The sequence below is a fragment of the Bombus impatiens genome, unplaced genomic scaffold (assembly GCF_000188095.3).
Source record: "Bombus impatiens unplaced genomic scaffold, BIMP_2.2 scf_0543, whole genome shotgun sequence".
In the NCBI taxonomy this organism is placed as follows: Eukaryota; Metazoa; Arthropoda; class Insecta; order Hymenoptera; family Apidae; genus Bombus; species Bombus impatiens.
In genome coordinates this window covers 1,396,520-1,416,772 of record NT_176962.1, presented here as the reverse complement: position 1 = coordinate 1,416,772, position 20,253 = coordinate 1,396,520, and the positions used below count along the sequence as shown (strand labels likewise).

The 20,253-nt window shown below is 36.3% G+C and overlaps 1 protein-coding gene across 1 annotated transcript in view; it reads left to right on the top strand.

The window, feature by feature from the left end:
- The window catches only part of LOC100749092 (head-specific guanylate cyclase), a 48,242-nt gene that overhangs the window by 18,975 nt on the left and 9,014 nt on the right, over window positions 1–20,253 (top strand). The window contains exons 2-3 of the mRNA XM_003491248.4: window positions 9,954–10,027; window positions 11,153–11,235. Of these exons, the coding sequence (XP_003491296.1) occupies window positions 9,954–10,027; window positions 11,153–11,235 (157 nt within the window). The remainder of the gene's footprint in view (window positions 1–9,953; window positions 10,028–11,152; window positions 11,236–20,253) is intronic.

Sequence of the window (20,253 nt, the reverse complement as noted above, 5' to 3'; positions counted from 1 at the left end):
ATACTTTTCGAAGGTAGAGCTTGAGTAAATTATATAAACCTAGTTAGTAGCACAGAGGCGAAGAAGTGACACAATATTGTTCTCATCTCTCTGTGAATAGATATAATTCCTGCTGCTGTTTCGTGTTCGAGTAAGACAAGAAGGTTGCCTGTTCTTGCCGACCAACAATATCAGTTCACTAGAAATTCAAATTAAAACGTTTCTGAATTTGTGCATAAATAAATACAGTGGCTACAAAATATATCTACACGTCCCCTTATTTTCCAATGAAGAACTTTTTTGTTCAGATTCTGTATGTATTTCGTTTACATAATATTAAATTATTACAGTCATATGAAAATGTTACTAGACGATATGAAATTATACACTTACATAAATGTATATAATAATAAACCTAGTATAAAAATATTAAACTAAAAATTAAACGATAATGAAACGGCGATTAAACGAAAATGAAAAGTAAGCTAATAAATTGATAATAATAAAACAATTGATAAAACAAGCGAAAAACTAAATTTTATCCCGCTATCGATATTTCCCTTCTTAGACATTTAAATATTGCATCTCGGACGCTTCGTCTTATCGTGTTTCTGCTCATCTATTTTCTGCGTTCCGAATGTCTCAGTTCCAAAATTCAATTCCATCATTTGCATCTTCCATAACGTAACATTGTGACAATAAGATCAACGATATCTTACGCTTTCATAAATTGTTAGCGTGCATCCTCCCGGGTTGACAGATAAAAGCAGCGGGAAATCGATGTTCGAACGAAGAATCGTCGCGTTATTGCATTCAGCCTGCGTCTACCCTCGACAGATCTCGTTATTTTTCGTATAGTACAGTCTCAATTGCATTTATCCACGGAGAAGCGCCGCAAGCAACGCTCCCGTTTCTATTCTGCGCTCGGAACCGTCTTCCTTCCGCTGTGTTTCACGTAGACCGCGTAATTTCTTCGCACAGCTGCGCGTCACGGTGCCTAAACGGATAATCGACGAGATAACATGACAATCAAGAGACGAATTTCAATGACGTAAGAGAAGGGTCGAGTTGAGAACGCAAGTGATCGGTCCAGTCAGTGATAAGTTCAGTCAGTGATAAAGAAATCAGTGTTTAATCCCTTTAGATCGAATTTATCGAAGTACAAAAAAAATGACCAGTTTTTATTTCTCTGAGAAAGAAAGAAACAATCGATGGCCTGAAATTAATTCTGCTACGAAGAAGGATTATTTCAATTCGAATCTTTTCGTATTTCGTTCGAATTTCAAATATTCTTTGATGTTAAGAAATTATAACCGAGTCGAAAGTAACCGAAAAAACGTGACATGGTAAAATACAACTATTCGTTATAGATTTTATACACTCTGGAATATTTATTTGCAACAGTGCTTATTGTATGTTTTAAAATCGTGTTTCAATTAAAGAAAAATTAAACTAGCACAAATTACGTACGGTCTACCTACGCCTTTTCAGAATTACGTTATTACGAAATTTTAATTATACGATATAACGTTTAAATATGTTACGGCTAGCCGTCATTAACATAATTTGAATCCAGTAAATCTGGTAACTAGATGGATATGATATTCGTTAATTAATCCTCAAATTGCACATATTAAATATTATATAATATTCGTAATTCATCGTTCAGAAATACAAAATTTATGAGACCATGTAATATGGCGTTGTACGAATAGAAATGGAAGGAAAGAACCATAGATCGGATAAATATGTATTATCTGGCTTGACGTACAAACGGTATCCCTTTCCATCGTAATTCTATCATCTCGACCTCATTTCGCTCACGTCTACTTGCTTTTTCAGCTATTCGCCTTCAAAACGTAATTAACCGTCACCATATTCGATATGAAAAACAAAACTTATATTCCGATTTGAGACAATAATGGTAAGTGTATAAATAACTAAGTAAATTAATACCAAATGCAAAATACATCGCAAACATGAAAGAAACACAAAATATGTTGCGTACTGCGATTTTAATAATGATCTCCGGTGTCAAAGGATCTCCTATGTGTTACAGTAGAACCTTGATTATCCAAACTAATCATGAATCACGGTGTACGGGTAATCGAATAACTTTGGTTTCACACAAGAGCAGATTATAGGTCTACTTGAAACTATTTTATCAATATTAATATTAAACAGAAACAAGAATTTTCCTTCTTATTTTCTTGCAAAGAACTATTTCTACCTCTTCTCCCATCTTCTTTTCTTTCTTACAGATTTTACAGATACAAATTTTCGAGATTCGATAAACGGAATGACAAAATCAGGCATTTGTACGTGTTCACGCTTCGAGTAAAAATGGTGTCTTTATTAAACCGCTTCTTCTAACACCAGAAACAAATCTTCGCCACAGATCAGCTTTAACGAGCAACAAAGTACAGGCTCACAATGCTTTGCCTCTTGGCAATTGTAATCCCACATTGTTCTTCTACTGTTGTAGCCGCTTTCCGTGATTGCATCGGGAATCAACACATCGTTTGAACCGCGTCTTTCGCCTAGGTCAGTTTCGTTTGATTTTCATAGAGGGTTCATACAAGGATTTCCGTAGCGCACGAGTTCAGTTCGATTTCCGATTATGTACACACTGTGTATATTAAAATTTTCAATCTTCGTCCGATCATATCAATATTTGCAAGTACGAATGAAATCCGAATACGAGAAAACCACGTGAGAGGCGATTTCGTTTAAAAATATTAATTCCAAGCTGTGTCGTAGTATCCAGGATTATTATACAATTCATATGCTGTTTAGATATTGCATTCAAGTGCACAATACAATTTCTTTTCGTTTTTTATCATTGGACACAAACTAGACCTTTGTCTCAATTGTGTTATTATTTTTTTTTCGTTTTAAAAAATCATTAGCCTCTAAAGTAAAAAATGTCAAAGTTAAATATTTCTAGATCGATGGTCAGTTATTTCAGCACGAAGCATTTGTGTTTTAAAGTAGAATTAGTTGTCAAGAGAAATTTAATTCTAGCGAAAGTACTTGTTTTGAAGGCGCTTTGTGAAGAAGGTCCAAAAGTTTCGAGAAAATCTGGAGCTCAGCGAAACTTTTCTCGGTGTTTGAGCAACACTGTTCGTCAATGTTGGAAGCAGCTCGAAATTAGGTTCGTTCAAATTCTACTGTCATTTCTTCTACTGTCATTTGTCCTACGATTTATGCTTCGTTAATCTGTCTTTCTTACAAGATGTACATATTTTTAGCCGAAGATACAGGAAAGATGACAAATGAGAAATAAAAGAAAAAAAATAGAAAATTCGAAGTTAATAAACTTAAATTTTCCTTTAAATAATTTGAATCATAATATATATTTTTCTAAACGTTTATCATATGCCTTTTCACCAGAGTTAAAAGATATAGGTAATGTTTAATGTTAAATCTGATGTTGATGACGCTATAATTAATTCAGCAAGATAACACCGTATGTATTTATATTTCAGACCATCCATTAACGTAATATACAGTGTTACAAGACTTTAAAAGTAGGAGAGAAGATCTAAAAGTTTACGAAGAACATCGCTATAAGAAGATTTAATAACGTTAATAAAACAATGATTTCGGTTCTTAAAACTTAAACAGATTCCAACCTCGGGTCTTTGCGAAAAGTTAAGGAGAATTAATAGTTCAAGACAGATTATCCAACTAAAGTTTGGTCATTAAAATTTTCGTTTCTAAACATAACTTAATATAGTCCATAGATTACTTATAAAATGCATAAATCTATACGGTCTTTAATTTCTAATATAACAAGGAGAATGAATATGTTATGTCGCGTTACAAAAGAAATTTCGAGAAGTTTTGTATAACGCGCATAATATATTCATGGAACTTTTTATGGTATGTGTTCACGTACTTGAATCGGTGCAATTTATCAAAATGAATTGTAACCCATACGCGAACAATCTTAACTATATGTTACCTCAATGTAAAAGAGAAACTCGTTATTGTCACGGTAACCTCGAGAAAGTGTTCAAGTATAGCAGCATGGCAGAGATACAACGAATAAATCCAATACTCGTGTCGACTAAAATTACTCGACCGTATTGATAAGAGATGAAATTGGCTGTTTTCCGCGTGACAACCTTCGTTCTAATGTCGTTTCACGGCGAACGTGAATGCGTTTTCGGCGCGATTTCGTAAGTGCACGCGCGTGGAAAACTTGATTCCCGCCAATTTGACTAAGTAACGAAGTTTCAAGCCTCTGGCCGTTCAATTCGTCAAAATGGAACGGAACTCGACCAATTTAAGCGTCGTCCCCGGGCTTCACCAAGTGTGTTTCTGTCTCCGTGTCAGTCATCGGCAGGGAAACAATTAATTTCGCGTTACCTGTCAGACTCTGTTTCTAGGATTCACGATAACGTCCCTTGACGTATTTTTCAATGCGACCTGAATTCAAGCACTGCGTTGAAAAATTCAATCCCGTCGGCGATGCTTCGCATTCGCGCCAAGTTGAAACAGACTCGCAGCTGCTGCTATGGATTTTGCATTTCGTCGCACGTACGGCGTATATAGAGTACAGAATGTAATTTTCATGTTGTCTTCGTTTTAACGCGATGTTACAATAATTAGATGCTTTCAGTTATGCACCGGCACATGAAAGTATTCGAATACTTGTGAAAATTTTTTCTGAATATACTATATGTATCATACAAAACTTATTATGAAAGATTATGATATTATCTTCATTACGAGCAACGTAAAAAGATATTTAGTACAGGTTTCAGTAATGAACGCCTGCATTCAGTTATATCGCGTTTAACTGTACGCGTTGTGTTCAAAAATATGTAGGAATTTTATTGTGCTTATTTTGAATCTAAAAATGTACATTTGGGAAATTGGATGCGAAACTTAATTAGAAAAACGTTTGTACGGATTATATTTTCGACAAATTACGTTGTTCGTAAAATCTCATGAAAGACAGTAAACCATGCAATTCTCAGAGATGCAAAATTCTTTAGAATAATAACAACTATACTCTTAAATTATACAGATTACATTCATAACGTAAATAAATCTGCGTAGAATTGAATTTGCTACAAAATGGAAAACTCGTTGCTGCAAGATTGAGGAAACCTTGGATGTTGATTAAAAATTTAAAATATTGTGATTTCGTTACGTTATAAAAAAGCAATTCACTTTGCTACACGGTATTCGTTACGTGGTGCACGATATCCAGATTTGTATGCAGTATAAAAATCGTATGGCTCACAGCTTTCAACGCATTAATAAGCTTGAGGCTAAGAAAGAAGTGCAAAAAGCCCTGATGCATATTCAAAACGAGAAGGTAGAAGAGGTATATAAAGAGCGGGGCGTCCGAGTGTATCGTATAATACCTTTAAAGCTCGCTGAAAATCTTGACGAAACTTTGTCCGGAGCTTTCAACGTGTTGTCGCGTACCAACGAAAAGCAGAAAAAGGAAAGAAACAAAGAGAAGCGTGGAAAAATTTCGAGAAATCTTATCGACCATAAATACCGATTCGTAATTAAACGTGTGTTCTTCATGAGTAGTTTGAGCGACCTTCCGCTTTTATTCCAGAAAATGCTCTATCGATTTTGGCCCCGATTGGAGCATCGCTATCTAGACATTGTGTACCCGGAAGATCTTTACTTCTGCCAAATTCTGTTCAACATATTACACTCAGCGTAACATGGGACGCATCAGCTAATCGCGCCAGAATTCCCATGAAATACTGAAACTCGTTTCTCACTTTCGTTGATTACACACACCCGTTCAATTCTATCGTGTCCAATTTTCTAACCAACGAATTCACGTAACTTTGGAAAATTACTGGCCCTCGAGGGAGAGAGAGAAAGAGAGAGAAAGAGAGAGAGAGAGCGCGCGCAATTTCCAATCGGATTATTCGCGCAAGTGTGTATACGGCGAATTATTACATTATTTAGCCGATCGATGTCTCGGATTAAGCCCACCGTCTAAATCCTCATCGATCGAATCTTATCTGTGTGCCCAACCATGTGAATTAATTACGATCACGATTACGTTTGATTTCAAGACATTCATAACACGACTCAGCAACCATGGAAATTCTAATAATTCTTTTTAATAGATCTCCGTATGCGTGGCGACTGTACGGACATAGGTGCGCGCCTAACGCATCGATAGGAGAACGGCTGTCATCAATCATATGCGAAAACGGTTACGAATGGTATCGAAAAACTGTCACGTCCCTCGAGAAGGTGTAAAAGGTGTCGTCGAGTGTGGAGTATAATAAATTCGATAACTGTTCGATATATTAGGTTGACAGACAGGCAGAAATAGGTTGCCTATAAGAGAACAAAGATCGACTAATAAAATTTGGTAAATAAATGTTCGGTGTTATGCTGATCATAGGGCTTCTTATTAGCATGGGAAAAAATGGTATTTTAATTTCACGAAAACACTGACGAACCACGCATTTAATTGTAATATGTATATTACTAATAATTTGAATAGATAGTCCAAATAAAAATCTGTATAATGATCGATACTTTCAATTACTCGATGAAAATCTTCCTTTTCTCAATTATTGTAAACATATTATCGAAAATACGCTCGGAATCTTTCCATAGTTCTCTGCGGACTAAAAATTCTGTGTCGCGAGACCGGAGCTATTGTTTGATCAGGAAGAAGTTTGACTGGGAATTCGATTGGAGCACGCCGCTCTTAGCTGGTCGAGCTTTTCGGAACCGAAGTAGCAGGAAATAAAATTCTCGTCCATTTGCCTACTTCTTCAAATGTTTACTTTCCTTTTTAAGAGTTCCGCCAATGATAAAGAAATTTAATCAACTCGACATTGGCGAACGCTTCTACGTCCTATCTTTTAAATCGAGAAACTTTTCATGAAACGCGGCCGTACTGACGCCAAACAGAAGTAACGGATTCCGGACGACAATGGAGATTATGTTATCGATCGAGACGAGTGTTTCTTCCACTCGCCTCCTGCTCCCTGTCACCGTTTCAGACTAAAAACTCGCATTTCCATGTAAGATCTCGACGAAGTCGGTGCACAAAGAGACGTTCGATCTGCTTTTACAAGATGTCAAACGCGTTTGCACGTAGCCACTTGCAGCCCTTTCTTCGGCATGATACATCTTTCTGAAGTTGGTAGCTTGTTGACTGAAATCTCTCCATTCGCAATTCTGGGAACTTTGCCATAAAGTGCTCGTTAGCCAACACCGCCATTTTAAAACGGTGAGCGGTTCCAATTTCATAAGAATTAAGCGCTACTGTTCTCGAAGTTGTCCCTATTCTTTGCTTGATATATTTCGATAATAAATATCATTAAGGATTCCAGTACCAGCAATAACTGTTAAATTTCATTTTCTGCCGAAACTGTTTCAGATATACGATCTTCGCCACTTTTTTTTTTTTTTTTTTTTTTGTCGCTCGTGATTTATACATGTCGAGACCTTACGGTACTTTCCAGTACAAGTAACCGGCATATGGGATTTACGAACCAGTGCTATCGGATTAAAAATTTATTCTGTGTCCTGAAAAATATATCCTATGTAAAAACTTTTACGGTGTATATAAAAATCCATGAAGCAGTAGAAACGTCTTTGTATAGTTTTGCATTGACGTACGTAAACTTTTAAAATAAAGAAAAAGACTGTAATAGCTCCTAAAACTTTGTAATATTACCATCAAGAAAATCTCATGGTACTTTATATATATAATGTCCTAATAATACATAACAACATAAGATGTAAAAATCATATAATCTCGAACAGAGGGATTGACTCCATTACAGAATCCTTGCATGCAAAAACTTAATTTAGACTCTTAATCTAATGAGAGTATGTACTAGTAGCTGACATCTTAGCTATTATCTTAGTCCAGAAGCTGCTCCTCCGGTAGCAAGAAACTCATTGATATTACTATAATTATCCTCCCAACAAACATTATGCTACTATTATCACCATAATCGAGAGCAATTACATAAACGATTCACTGAGAATTTATCATCAATTGGCAAAAAGCAAATATGTTTTACAGGGATATTATCCACCTATTTTTTTTTATTGGCAAACTGCACTCTCATTTGACAATCCCACATCTGGGCACAAATAATTTATACATATTATTCCCATCAAGGGATCGACAAGGATAAAAAGGGATCGTAAATAACGAGGGAAGTTAGAAAGCATTCGACTGTAACCTTAATCGTAAATAGAAGTTAGTTTACGAGGTAACGGATTGTCGAGGCACGCGTTCATATCCAAATTAGGGGGAGAATTCTTGTCGGTGGGCAAAGAGGAATAATGCAAATCGTAATTCAATGTGATTCAACGTCGAGAACCGGTCAGAGAGCGATTTTGCGTTCAACCCTGGCAACGAAGGTCGCGTAGGCATAGTAATGCCCTACATAACTGCTTCGAGAGTAGAAATTCTCGTTCCTTCCCTCTCTGTTTTCTCCCGTTCCCTTCGGAGCATAGTTAACCGTGGCGGAATACCAAGTGGAACGATAAATTCTGGCGCAAAGTGCTCGTCATAATTTACGATTAAAAGCTGGATCGGTTCGCGAGCGACCTCTATCAAATTATCTCAAGTGATTATTAATTCCGTCGTAACCTACGCGTGCGTCGTAAAAGAAAACTTTATATTTCGGGAAGTTATAGTGTAGGTGAAAAAAGTCGTGAAGAAAGTAGAAAAAAAGGTAATCGTTCAGTCGTAATCGTTCCTGACAGTAAGATCGTTTTATGGGTTCACTAGAAGGATAGAAGCATGGTCGCGTTTCTTATGGTCCCCAGTGACAGATGTGGTTTATGCGAAGTTCTCGAAAAATTCGTCACGCGAAACGTTCTTACTGCAGCGACTATATTGGTTTCTTCCAATTACTAAAAATATAAGTCACTGAAACAGGTTACGAGAAATCGACACGTTGTTAAACTTATTAAGTTAATTGAAGGTTTTGTCGGAGATTAAGGCTCGCTGGATATCTTTAGAACATTTGAGGACATCTTGGATATAAAAGTAAAGTTTTTCGATAAAAGATTGAAAATTAACTAACTTATATTTAAGTAACATTTAATTTAGATCTACCTAAAATTTATACTTTTATTCCAAACGTAGCAATTTTTACGTACGAAATGAAGTTCGGGACCCTTGAAATTCCTTTTCGAAATATAAATAATTACATCTCGGGAATCCGATTTCCAGTGCACGCTGTTTAAATGTCAGACAGCTGAGTACGCAATGACACTCACACGTCTGTAGAAAATACACGTAGGTTCAGATAGTATTTACCAAGTAAGTACAGGAAGAATTCTAATATGTCTCTGAATTCAAATATTGACATTTTATATGAAATTGAAAGATAAGAAGCTTCTAACCTACCTTTACATTACGTCGATATATTTCTTCTTGCCGCTAATATCACGTGGTAAATATTTAATTGAAAGCTCTTTTTCCAATAATTTTTATCTTCATTAAAAATCACCACCACTATATGTAAAAGATGTTCTCATCAAATTTATATTCAATGTATGTATAAATAGAAAATCATTCATTGAAAATATAAATAAATACAACATAAAATCTACTTTGACAGCTATGAAAAACATACAAGTTATAACATTCTGTACAAAGCACTTGAAACTCAGCTGTAAATCACAAAGAACATATCGTAAAATTTGTTGAAAGTAGAAGTAACTTTTTATCCTGATACGAGCCATTAAATCTACTAACGCCGGACTGTACATCATACATAAAGTGTCAGCCAAGAGAGCAAACACTCGAAATGGAACAAAAGTTTCCGAAGCATCCTAGAATAAGTGTTGCAATTTCTGTAATCGCTATAATTCTCACCGACAATTTCCCAACAGAATCGTCAGTATGTGTGCGTAAATTCTGTACACAGCACACGTCGTATTCGACGAAAGATATCTTCTTCCACGGCTATACATCTCTACTTTCGCTTTTATTGCAGAACGAGGTGGTTGCCGTGGCTCTGAGAGTTCTCTTAAGCAAAGAGGAGGAATCGTATCCAACCACGAGGTATCTGTAAGTATTTCATTTTGCAAATATATCCCCTCGAAGATCGTTCGAAGCAAACTTACGTCGGCAAATATCACCTAAAATAGAGGACAAATGGGAAAGGTTGGTCGAAGCTTTTAATGAAATTTTCCTGTCGCCGAGCAAAACGAAGCGTGAAAGAGAAAATCGATATGTATTTAGAAATTCTCACTTCATGAGTTCATCATCGAAGGAATAAATTCGCGATAAATGTTAAAACCATATTCCACGAAGTACAATACGTGTCATGAGCTGAATTTGCCATCGATTTCCAAATTCATTCAAAATCGTCGCGTCGGGCTAATCGCAAATATTATTGAATCATTGAACTGCAAACACAAAAGCTTTTAAATATTTCTATAAATGGAAATTTATAATAGACACTACTTAAGTTAATTAAACAATTCTTGGAAAAGAACCGCTTCCAGGTATCCGTTATACCAGGTATCCGTATCCAGGTATACGTTAACACATCAAGCTGCGAAATTTAATAACTTATGTAGGCTTTTGACGATGCAGAAATAAATCAAATACACAAATTATATACGGCATTCCCAGCTAAATATTTGTACGCAATTTTCCACGAGAATATATTTCCTCTTTAATTTGCGTTTTATTTTCGATGTTGAAAAGGATAAAAGGATAACTTTTTTACATATCGACATATAAAACTCATTCAAAAACTTTGATCAACCGTTTTCATACAGTCTATCCGTATTATACTATATTTCATCCCTCTTCAAAACCATGCGAATACTAATAAATATTTCTATGGAGAGTTTTCCCCCATTCTTTATTTCGACGATCGACACAGTGAATTACGAACTCGTTCGATTAACGAGATTACCAATAAAAATAAGAGTTATCGTTCTATGAACCGCTCTGATCCGTGCTAACTGAATTTCATCGAAATCGAATGGTACGTCGCGTCGCTGAATGCTCGTAACTGTTTTGTTTACGTGCGCGATTTCACGTTACGAATCACGTTTCTCGAAAAGCGAGTGCCAAAGAAACGCGTTCCGGAATCAATCCGTCGTTAAAGATGCGCGGCGAGAGTTTCTAATTGAAGTTCCTACCTCTCTTAACCGCAAGCTGTTTTGCTCGATATTTCAGCGAGAAGCTGTTCCGCAATGTCGACGCCGAGGAGAACTATAACTTACTGGAGGACATTTACGAGACGCTAAGTTATCACTACGGTAAGATGTTATTGCTAACAGGATGTGTATGTGTATTTGCGCGTATTCAGAATGGTGTGCATGTTTACTTTAACAATTTGCTTCAAGGTACAAAGGAATGAAGAACAGAAATTCAAAGAATTATCTGTAAACGTAATAATACATTATTACAACTTTCTTTTTTAATTTTAAATTTTTATACAGTTTCGATTATCCGAATTAAAATCATGGTACATACTCGAAAATTTCAATGATCGATTCTTTGGATAATCGAGATTCTACTGTACTCGTAAAACAGAACCAAATATCGTTTTTGTCGTCCTTAGTTTACTTTCTAAAAAATTCTAAAGAGCTATCTAATGTCAACTCGAACTATAGTTCTAGCTATGTCAACGCGATGATGTTGCATTTTTAGTAAAATTTTACAAATGCGGGAATTGTGCTCATTTGTTAACGAACAATTCGTCGTACGTTAACCGTTCCATGGAATCCCTGCAAAATTTCAAGTTTCTGTTTGCGAGAGGATGATGAAAGCAATACGTTTTACTTAACAAACATGCATAAAATTATAGCATTTGTGCGCATCTGACAAGCGACCATTAATCTTTTTATTCCTGTGATTTTCGAATTTCACATTTTATATATCCCGTATTTTAGCAAAATTTCGGATCAATAATTGCACCTTGTTTAATATTCTTTTCGCATTTCGACCTTATTAATGACTAATATCAATAGCTAGTAAATTGTGCAGCATAGTTTGCAACATTTTGGACGTAACTAGAAATCGTAGTAATATTAATTGAAACGATATTAATTATATTAAAATCCATTATAATTTTGTTTTACAGTACGCTGCATTTTGTGATTGCCGTAATGTAATGACTACTGCAATTACTGAAAACAATGAAATGGACGTTTAAAAGAATATTACGATTAATATTAACGATAAATTGGTATAAATTTTTACGATTAAAACTCGCACGAACAAAACAATATAGACACTGTGTTATCATAACATGCAATACTCCATTCGTTGAAATTTCCAAGAAAAGGTTATAGCTTGTTCATCGATCGATTTAAATTCTGTATTTTTTAAAGATGTTCAATTATTTTTATTCGTCGTATAAAACTTTGCAAATCTAACAGGTACTCATTACATAAAAAACATTCTATCCCTATTTCTATTATTATTTTATTATTCTTCGGTAACTTAACTTATAATTTAAAAGCACTATCTATCTAGTATTCTATCTTTCTAGTCATACGAGGCATCCTCGCGTGACAGAATAAGAAAGAGTCTATGATTATTGTATTGATGAGTATTGGCGTTTCGTCGTTTTCCGAAGCCGTACCCGACAAATCTTCTCTCGAATCTCTAGAGACGAAAAGTTATGCCATACTTCGCAGGTTTCGTGTACCACGTACGAAGGTAGCAAGATACTGTCCATTTATGGATTGCTCGTGCTGTTGCTCGTATTTTTCATGGCGAAAGCTTAGGTTACATATTGCATCGGTTGCACGAATAGATGAATATACTTAAGTAACATAGGTTTCAGAATCACAGTGGTGTACGTCAATTCATTGTAATTCTTCGTAAAATAATGTACTACAATTTTTATTATACAATATTCTATATATTTTTGAAAGTCATGAAAACGTAATAAAGAATAAAGTTATAACATAATTGGTTATAAAATTGAAGGGAAGATACGTTTAAGAGTTGAAATATGTAGTCCAGCGAATAATGTAAAACGTTACGAAAATCTTAGCATCACATCGAATATATCGTTTCGAGACATTCGTAGGTATTGCCTTTTATCTCCTCTCGAAAACTTCGCTATTGCTTGTCTTCGACAAGGAAACGAATCTGTTTATCTCCGTGAACGTGTTGAGACATCGAGCAAAAGAAATCCACGCAACCGTGTCTTTGTTGTCATTCCACGTTGCAAACAAGACTGGTACGGATATCAATTTCGCGAGAATTTCTTCAAAGAAGACACTTTATAGCGTCGAATTACGGGCAGACGAGCACGGGTCGTAAAATAAAATCGATGCCCTCTATAAACGCGTTTCACGATCGCATCCATGGGGACATTTTCATTTTTTTGACGGTTACGATAAATGGACGGCAATTTGCGTGCTCTATGCAGTTTACTTGGCGCCGGACGTCGAACAATTCTTTTTCGAGATGGTACTCGGTCGAATGCCGTCGTTCGACGCTGTGGCGACTTTTTAATGGAAGAAGAAAGATAAAAAGAACAAAAATGAAAAGGATTGTAAGTGAAGAGAGGAAAGAGAAAATAGAAAAGAAGAAGAAAAAGAAAAATTGGAGTCCGATGAATGGAGAACGTCGGGCGTATCTATTCATACAGAGAATCCGGGACTAATTTCGTTGAGCTTTTCTATTCCCCGCGATTCTCTTTTAAACGTCTTCGGCCGTTTTCCTCTCTCACACGGCCGTTGATAACGCGTCACTCGTTAATACAGGCTTGACCGAGTTTTTAATTGAATGACCGCGGAATGGCGCGAAAACCAATCGATATGTAGTCCGGCGGATATAAAATATTCAAAGGCGTTCCATCTTGGTAACAGGGGCACAATTTGTAATCCCCTTTTATCCGATCCGCTCGTTTTCGCGCGTCTTCATCAGAGAATCGATGCGTCACTTTGAAATACAGTCTCGCCTCCGTGAAAATTAAACACGACGCGGTTTCTGGTTTTGTCGAACGTCGACGTGACGCGTATCGTACAGAGACAGGAAACGATATTGAAAACGATAATCTCACAGATGATGACGCAAATAGCGAAGAGATGTATTGGCAGAAATTTTTCACTAATGATGTGAACAAATGTAGATTATGATAAAAATCACGAAATTAGATTTATTATAAATCGTGCGGATTATTTATGTTTAAATGATGTATACGAAATAGTGCGCGTAACATTTCGGAGATAAATTAAAAAATTTGCCCGAAGTTGTAAATTCAATGCAACAGTAATTTGTAATTTGATGCAGCTTTCAATTTTCCAACCACGCTTATAATCAAAATCTAAATATTTTTTCCTCAATAATAACTCGCATTTTTTCCTACTTCGAACTTTATTCTATCAAAAAGTATTCACGATCACGTTCAGGCCTCACGAATAGCGTGATCGAAGTCGCTTCTTAACGCAATCCCCGAGGAACGTACGTAAATATCACATGTTTGCAGGACGGTAAAGTTGAATCGTAGACGAATTAATTCGTTATTCCCTAACTGTTAAGTCGGTAAACTATCATGAACGGTGTGCAAATTTTATAATCTCTATTTAATACACTCCTACAACAAGAACCGGGCAAAATTGATAACTGAACATTACCTACTGTACATAGTATTGAATTATCAGACACATCAGTGAACCACTCAATCCCTGGAAGAGCTGGTTGCAATGTTAGACGAAAATCGAAATAAAATTCTTAATGTTTAATGGCTTTACAACCAAAACTCTTATTCAATGGAAAAAAAATTTTTTTTTTCGAAATTTGATCATTAATAGCGTATTTATTATTATTAATTATAATGACATTGTGAAAATGATAAAAAGTAAAGTTGATCAGTTTGGTTTTTGCGAGGCTCATTTATGACTGGCAATGTATGTGTGCACATTCTTAAAAATAGAAACATACAACATTAATTACTAAACATCCTACGATATCCGGATTGCGAAAGTCTTAAATTCGTGATTAACGTGTAAGATCTCGATTAATATATCTGCGATGAAACATGCGTTGGCACTGTTACAGCGCATGTAATGGTACTGACATGTATCACTCGTATGCACGCGGTCTTAAACATGTAATACATGCGCACGTGTCGTCGAAAACGGCTCGAATCTTGATTTTCTTGCAATGCGAATTGGAATCGTAGCTACCTAGCCCCGTAATTACCCGTAGAAATGCAAATTCGTGATACGAGCAGAATACCCGTGTAACTATGCCAGTCACGCTCATGACGTTATCTTGATGATACAGTTCTAACAAGATCGCCGTTGCAAGGCGTGCAACAAACGATCCCATATGCGAAGTTTTCACGTCGATGCAATAACGCCGTACGATATGCATGTAATTTCTAATCTGAAAGATTAATTAACCTGATACTTGACCTGAACCAATAATGAACCTGACGAGCGTGGTCCAAGAAAATTGCATTCGTGTCCACTATGATCATGTTTCCGGCGATAGTGCTTATGACGTGGATCACATTTTCCGGAGTCAAGCTTGGTACGTTTAATGGAACATACTTGGATGTGTCGTTTATCTAGTTGGCCCTCTCACGTTCAAACGGTTCGTAATTTTTTAATTGTGGATAATTCTTATCGTAGATGTTTTTTACATAGATTTTGCTACATCATTTCAAAGATGCGTACCGAGTTCCACTGGCCTCTAAGATATTCCTTCTCGAGATTGAAACTAGTGTATCCTTGGACGAGATGTGGGACGAACGAGCGTTTGGCTGAATATTTTATCAATGAAACACCAAAAGCAAAAGATGAAAGTACGTTTAATAAATCAAGTTCGACCACATTCTTTATTCCCTTCTGAAACTGCTGAATGTTATTAGACTGAGGAACGTGATAAGTTATACTACAAGGATTATGAAATATACACGTAAAAGAAGGATCTTGATAAATGGGTAAATTTATTGAATAAATGTATGTACATAAAATTTATACGTCGTATATAAAGTAGGAAAGATTTACCTTATAAGGATGGAATTCTTTAGTACGTACATGTGTATATATTTAAAGCATACATATATGGTCGAATTTCCAGGAAGTATAGGTTATACATAACAGATTTTTGGTCAAAGTGCATATTGTCATTCGTCTAACACGTGGTAAATCTAAACCAACCCATAATAGAACGCATATATGGTTACTCTGAAGTGACCTGACACATATGTGACCCAATACAGACAATATGGACCACACTGGACTCAACAGAGACGATATTGGGAACGTGGGTTCCGTTAGAGACGTTATTGAATACATAGGGCCCAACGAGGATGTTACTAGATACATTGACTTGATACAGAGGATACCAAAAATGTAAGCTAATAATACCTATAGTATACATATACAAATTATACAGGGCGGGTTGAAAATTATAGTACAACCAACCATAATACAACAGAAAATTTTTCACATGACGGCTCATTTCTGAGAAAACCGAGTCTGAAAATTGGATTGTCAGAAATGATTGTTTAATTATTATTGCGAAACTGAAAATTCCAAAGGATTCAAAAAGTCCACGTATCGAGGAACACAAAAACCAAAAGATTATTAATTCAAAAACACAAAAATCCAAAAGTTCAAAGTGTACAAAACCCCAAGGATCTAAAAGAGCAAGAGATCACTACTTCAGGAACCCAAAAGTTCAAGAGTTTAAGGTTCCCAAAATCCAAGAATCCAAGAACCCAGAAAGTAAGGAGACCAAAAATTCGAAGATTTAGACGCTCATAAATCGAAAAGCCCAGAAGATTGGAGGGAAATCCAGACGCAGAGAATCTGGAAAGGTCTGGGAATCCTAGGGATTTGACTTACGTTGTTTTCTTCTATGAGATTTTGGTATTCAGTTGTTTGTGTCGTATTACATTGTATGCATGTATGTTCTCAGTAATTGCGTGTATGTTATGTCATGAGAAATAGATATTATTTTAATACGTTATCGTATTGATTAGACATGTAGCCGCGTTTACTAAAACTTGTATCACTTATACGATGTTCACTGATTTCGAATTTATATATGCTTTGCAGACATCTACAGAAAATTTTTCGTATTATTTAAAATGTTTATGAAGTTTCAATCCTCGTAAAAAGCAGATTCACTGTCCATACTAAAACATTGTTGCTATTCTGTTCTTTAAAACTTGGTGTAAAATAACTACTTTCAGTTCAAATTAACTTTATTATTCTCTTCATCACAAGCAATAACAAATTGTATTATATGTTCGTTTATAAACACAGTTTACGAGTTTATTGCATTTATAAATATTCGTAAAACGCGTGAAAAGACTGTAAATATTTTTTTCATGACAGTACGTCATATCATATGCGCGTATGTCATTAATATTCAATGATCTACGAAAGCGCTAATTCAGGGGGTAGAACAGCCAATTTAAAAACGAGCCGACATTGTTCGGGCACTTACAGAGTAGTTACTGCAATTATCTTCACCCAGTTAACCGTGATAAACATTTGTTGCATTTGATGATGATTATAAGTTGCGCACACAGAACTTTTAAAGGTATAACTGTATGTATACGGATCGTTAACCGTTGCGTTGCTACGATCTAACTTACCATTCATATGTAAACTTATTACATAGATCCATAATGGAAATCAGGGTTGTAATGGAGTGGCCCAATTCTTGCTTTTTGTCCTGCTTAATGAAAGTATCGACCATACAGGTGTATGGAAGAAGCCTCGTTTCGATGCCTTTGCATTGAAAATGTGCTATTTAAAGGAATAGTCCTCGATATTTCAAAGCTATGAATGTAGATAGACAACATGTACAATGTATATTTTTGGAACATACTCAACCTGCTCAACATGCTCTTATTTATAGCAAATATTTAGCCTGTGGCTCGATACAGTAGAATTCCATAATTGCCTATTATTATCATAAAACAGAAAATCAAATAATAGGAGTTCACATTCAGATAAAAGAAATTAATGAAATTCGGATAAAGGTCTATCATATTCTAAAATTTTCTGTACAAACTTCATTTACTGGCGAAGTTTTTCTCTATGTGAAATCGCTACTAAGCTTGTATTCGCCGGAAACGTTACCATACCATGTATAAGAGTCCTTAGATGAGAGAATTTTTCTAAAGGAACAGGATAATTAATTAGTTTATTGGAAGTTCTCATCGCAAACCGGTACAACCGATAATACAAATTAATTGTTTTAAGAAGCTAATTTCTCAAGAATAATTCCACCTCGGTGAAACAATAATTTTCCCACTTAATAAAGTCACTTCGACAAAAGAAGATCCTAGCAGTCCGTGAATAATGGTTCTCCATCGATGGATCTTAATGATGCACCGAGAATTCCGACTAGCATGTTCGATGAGATGCAATATATGTTGTCAGGTGGTTCAGGCACGATCCTTCATCTTCGAGGGCATGTTAACCTAATTTGCATTCGGTTGTCAAGTACTGTAGTTATAGTACAGCATGCTTCGTGAACGTCTCATTAATCATCATGGACAATCAATATGCAGAGCAACGTATTCAAATTCGACTATTCTGTCGGAACTTTATCAACGATTTCCGGCAGCGGTCTTTCGAAATCAGAAAGTCTAATCGTCGATGGCGTGACACTCGCGTGCATTTCGCAACATTTGAACGTTTTACAATAATTCCTTTCGCCATGATCACATCAAGCAATATACATGAAAGTATCTGAACACTTAGAGGATAAGATTCCAAAGAATAAAGAATAAGTGAAGAGAAGCAAAGAATAAGAATTGCGTTTGAGATTTCGCTTGTTGAAGATGGAGTACAATATGTACAGCGAGGGGAAGCTCAGACGATAAGAATTTATTACTCATTAGCGCGACATGCTCTACGATAATGCAATAACATAGCTCGACCCTTTGTAACCACGTTGCGGTGTACGGCACAGCTTGCGCCCTCGCAATTAGGATGGAAAACCCTTTTACCAACCGTGAAAGATTCATCTCCGACCGAGTTTAATATAATTTCCCTGTTTAAACGCATTATTATTGCTAGATATTATTACTGCGTGAAAACTCCGTGAGACATCTGTGAGATCGGTTTTACTCTGTAAAATTAACATCGATGGTTTTCCAAAGAACAGGTTTCTCGCGGTACGGTCTATCTTCTAGGTGTGGAAGCGTGTTCCTCTGACGTTACCGATAACAATGCAACAAGAGTGAAAGAAAAAGCGAAGGCTGAGGAGAGAATAAGCGAGGGAAAGAGAAAAAATAAAAGATAACAAGAGGGAGAGTAGCACGAGATCGTTCTTTGGAGTTGGCCAAGCGCAAAAAGGATTTCTCGTGCGATCGTGATGGAGCCTTGGAGAGTGGCTCGAGACGCTTCGCCTTGAAAAGGCGTATCCCGTATTAGACCTTTTCTCCTATTGACTCGCGTGGAAACGCTGCACACAATCACGATCGATACACCACCGCTTGCTAGCCGAAGAAAGGGACTAGTCGAAGTAAAATGCAACCTTTTTAAGGAGGCACGACATTTTTGAAAGTCCTAAATTCTATATCTGTTTTTATAACCTAATTCCAGCTAGTTTTCTATAACTTGTCGCGTATCATGGTCCACGAATCGTCGATACGAAACATGCACCAAAGTGCTCGACGCTGCAAAAGCGTACACAAACGTATGTAACGGTTGGTATTCAATCAGCCGTGAATATCAACATCCCCTCAAAGGGAGTACACCCTGCTTCGTCGAAATCGAGTCACGAATAAACGCGGTTGAGAACTGTTACGCCGCGCGCCAATGTCGAATGCGGGTTCAAAGCGAACTGGGAAGAAGCCTGTGATATTTCGTTAGACGGCATTGTTGCTCTAACGTTGCTTTGGTAATGGAACACATGGGACCTTTCATGAATTGAAAAGGGAAAGAACATGTCACTGCACAAAGGATCACTGTTCAGATTTTTTACGACAAAGACATAGTTATTGTGATTTCGTAATTGAGGGTAGTTCCTGTAAGGTTCAAGAATATCGATTCGAGGATTTGTTCGGTGACTCTGTACTAGGGCATTTCCTCCTACACGGTGTTGCGTGTTCCTTTACTCGAACCTTCGTGTTCCACGATACTAGATTGTAACACAGGAAAATAGAGGAAATATCGAGAGGGCAGAACTTCTCGAACGTTTTCAGGACTATGTGCTTCCTCAGAACCACATTTTCGTTGACTTCCTGGCAATCTTTGCAATTCACTATCTACATATATCGCACCAGTGTCACAAATTCACTGAGAAGTAGAAAACTATTCGTAAATTAAATTTTCAAG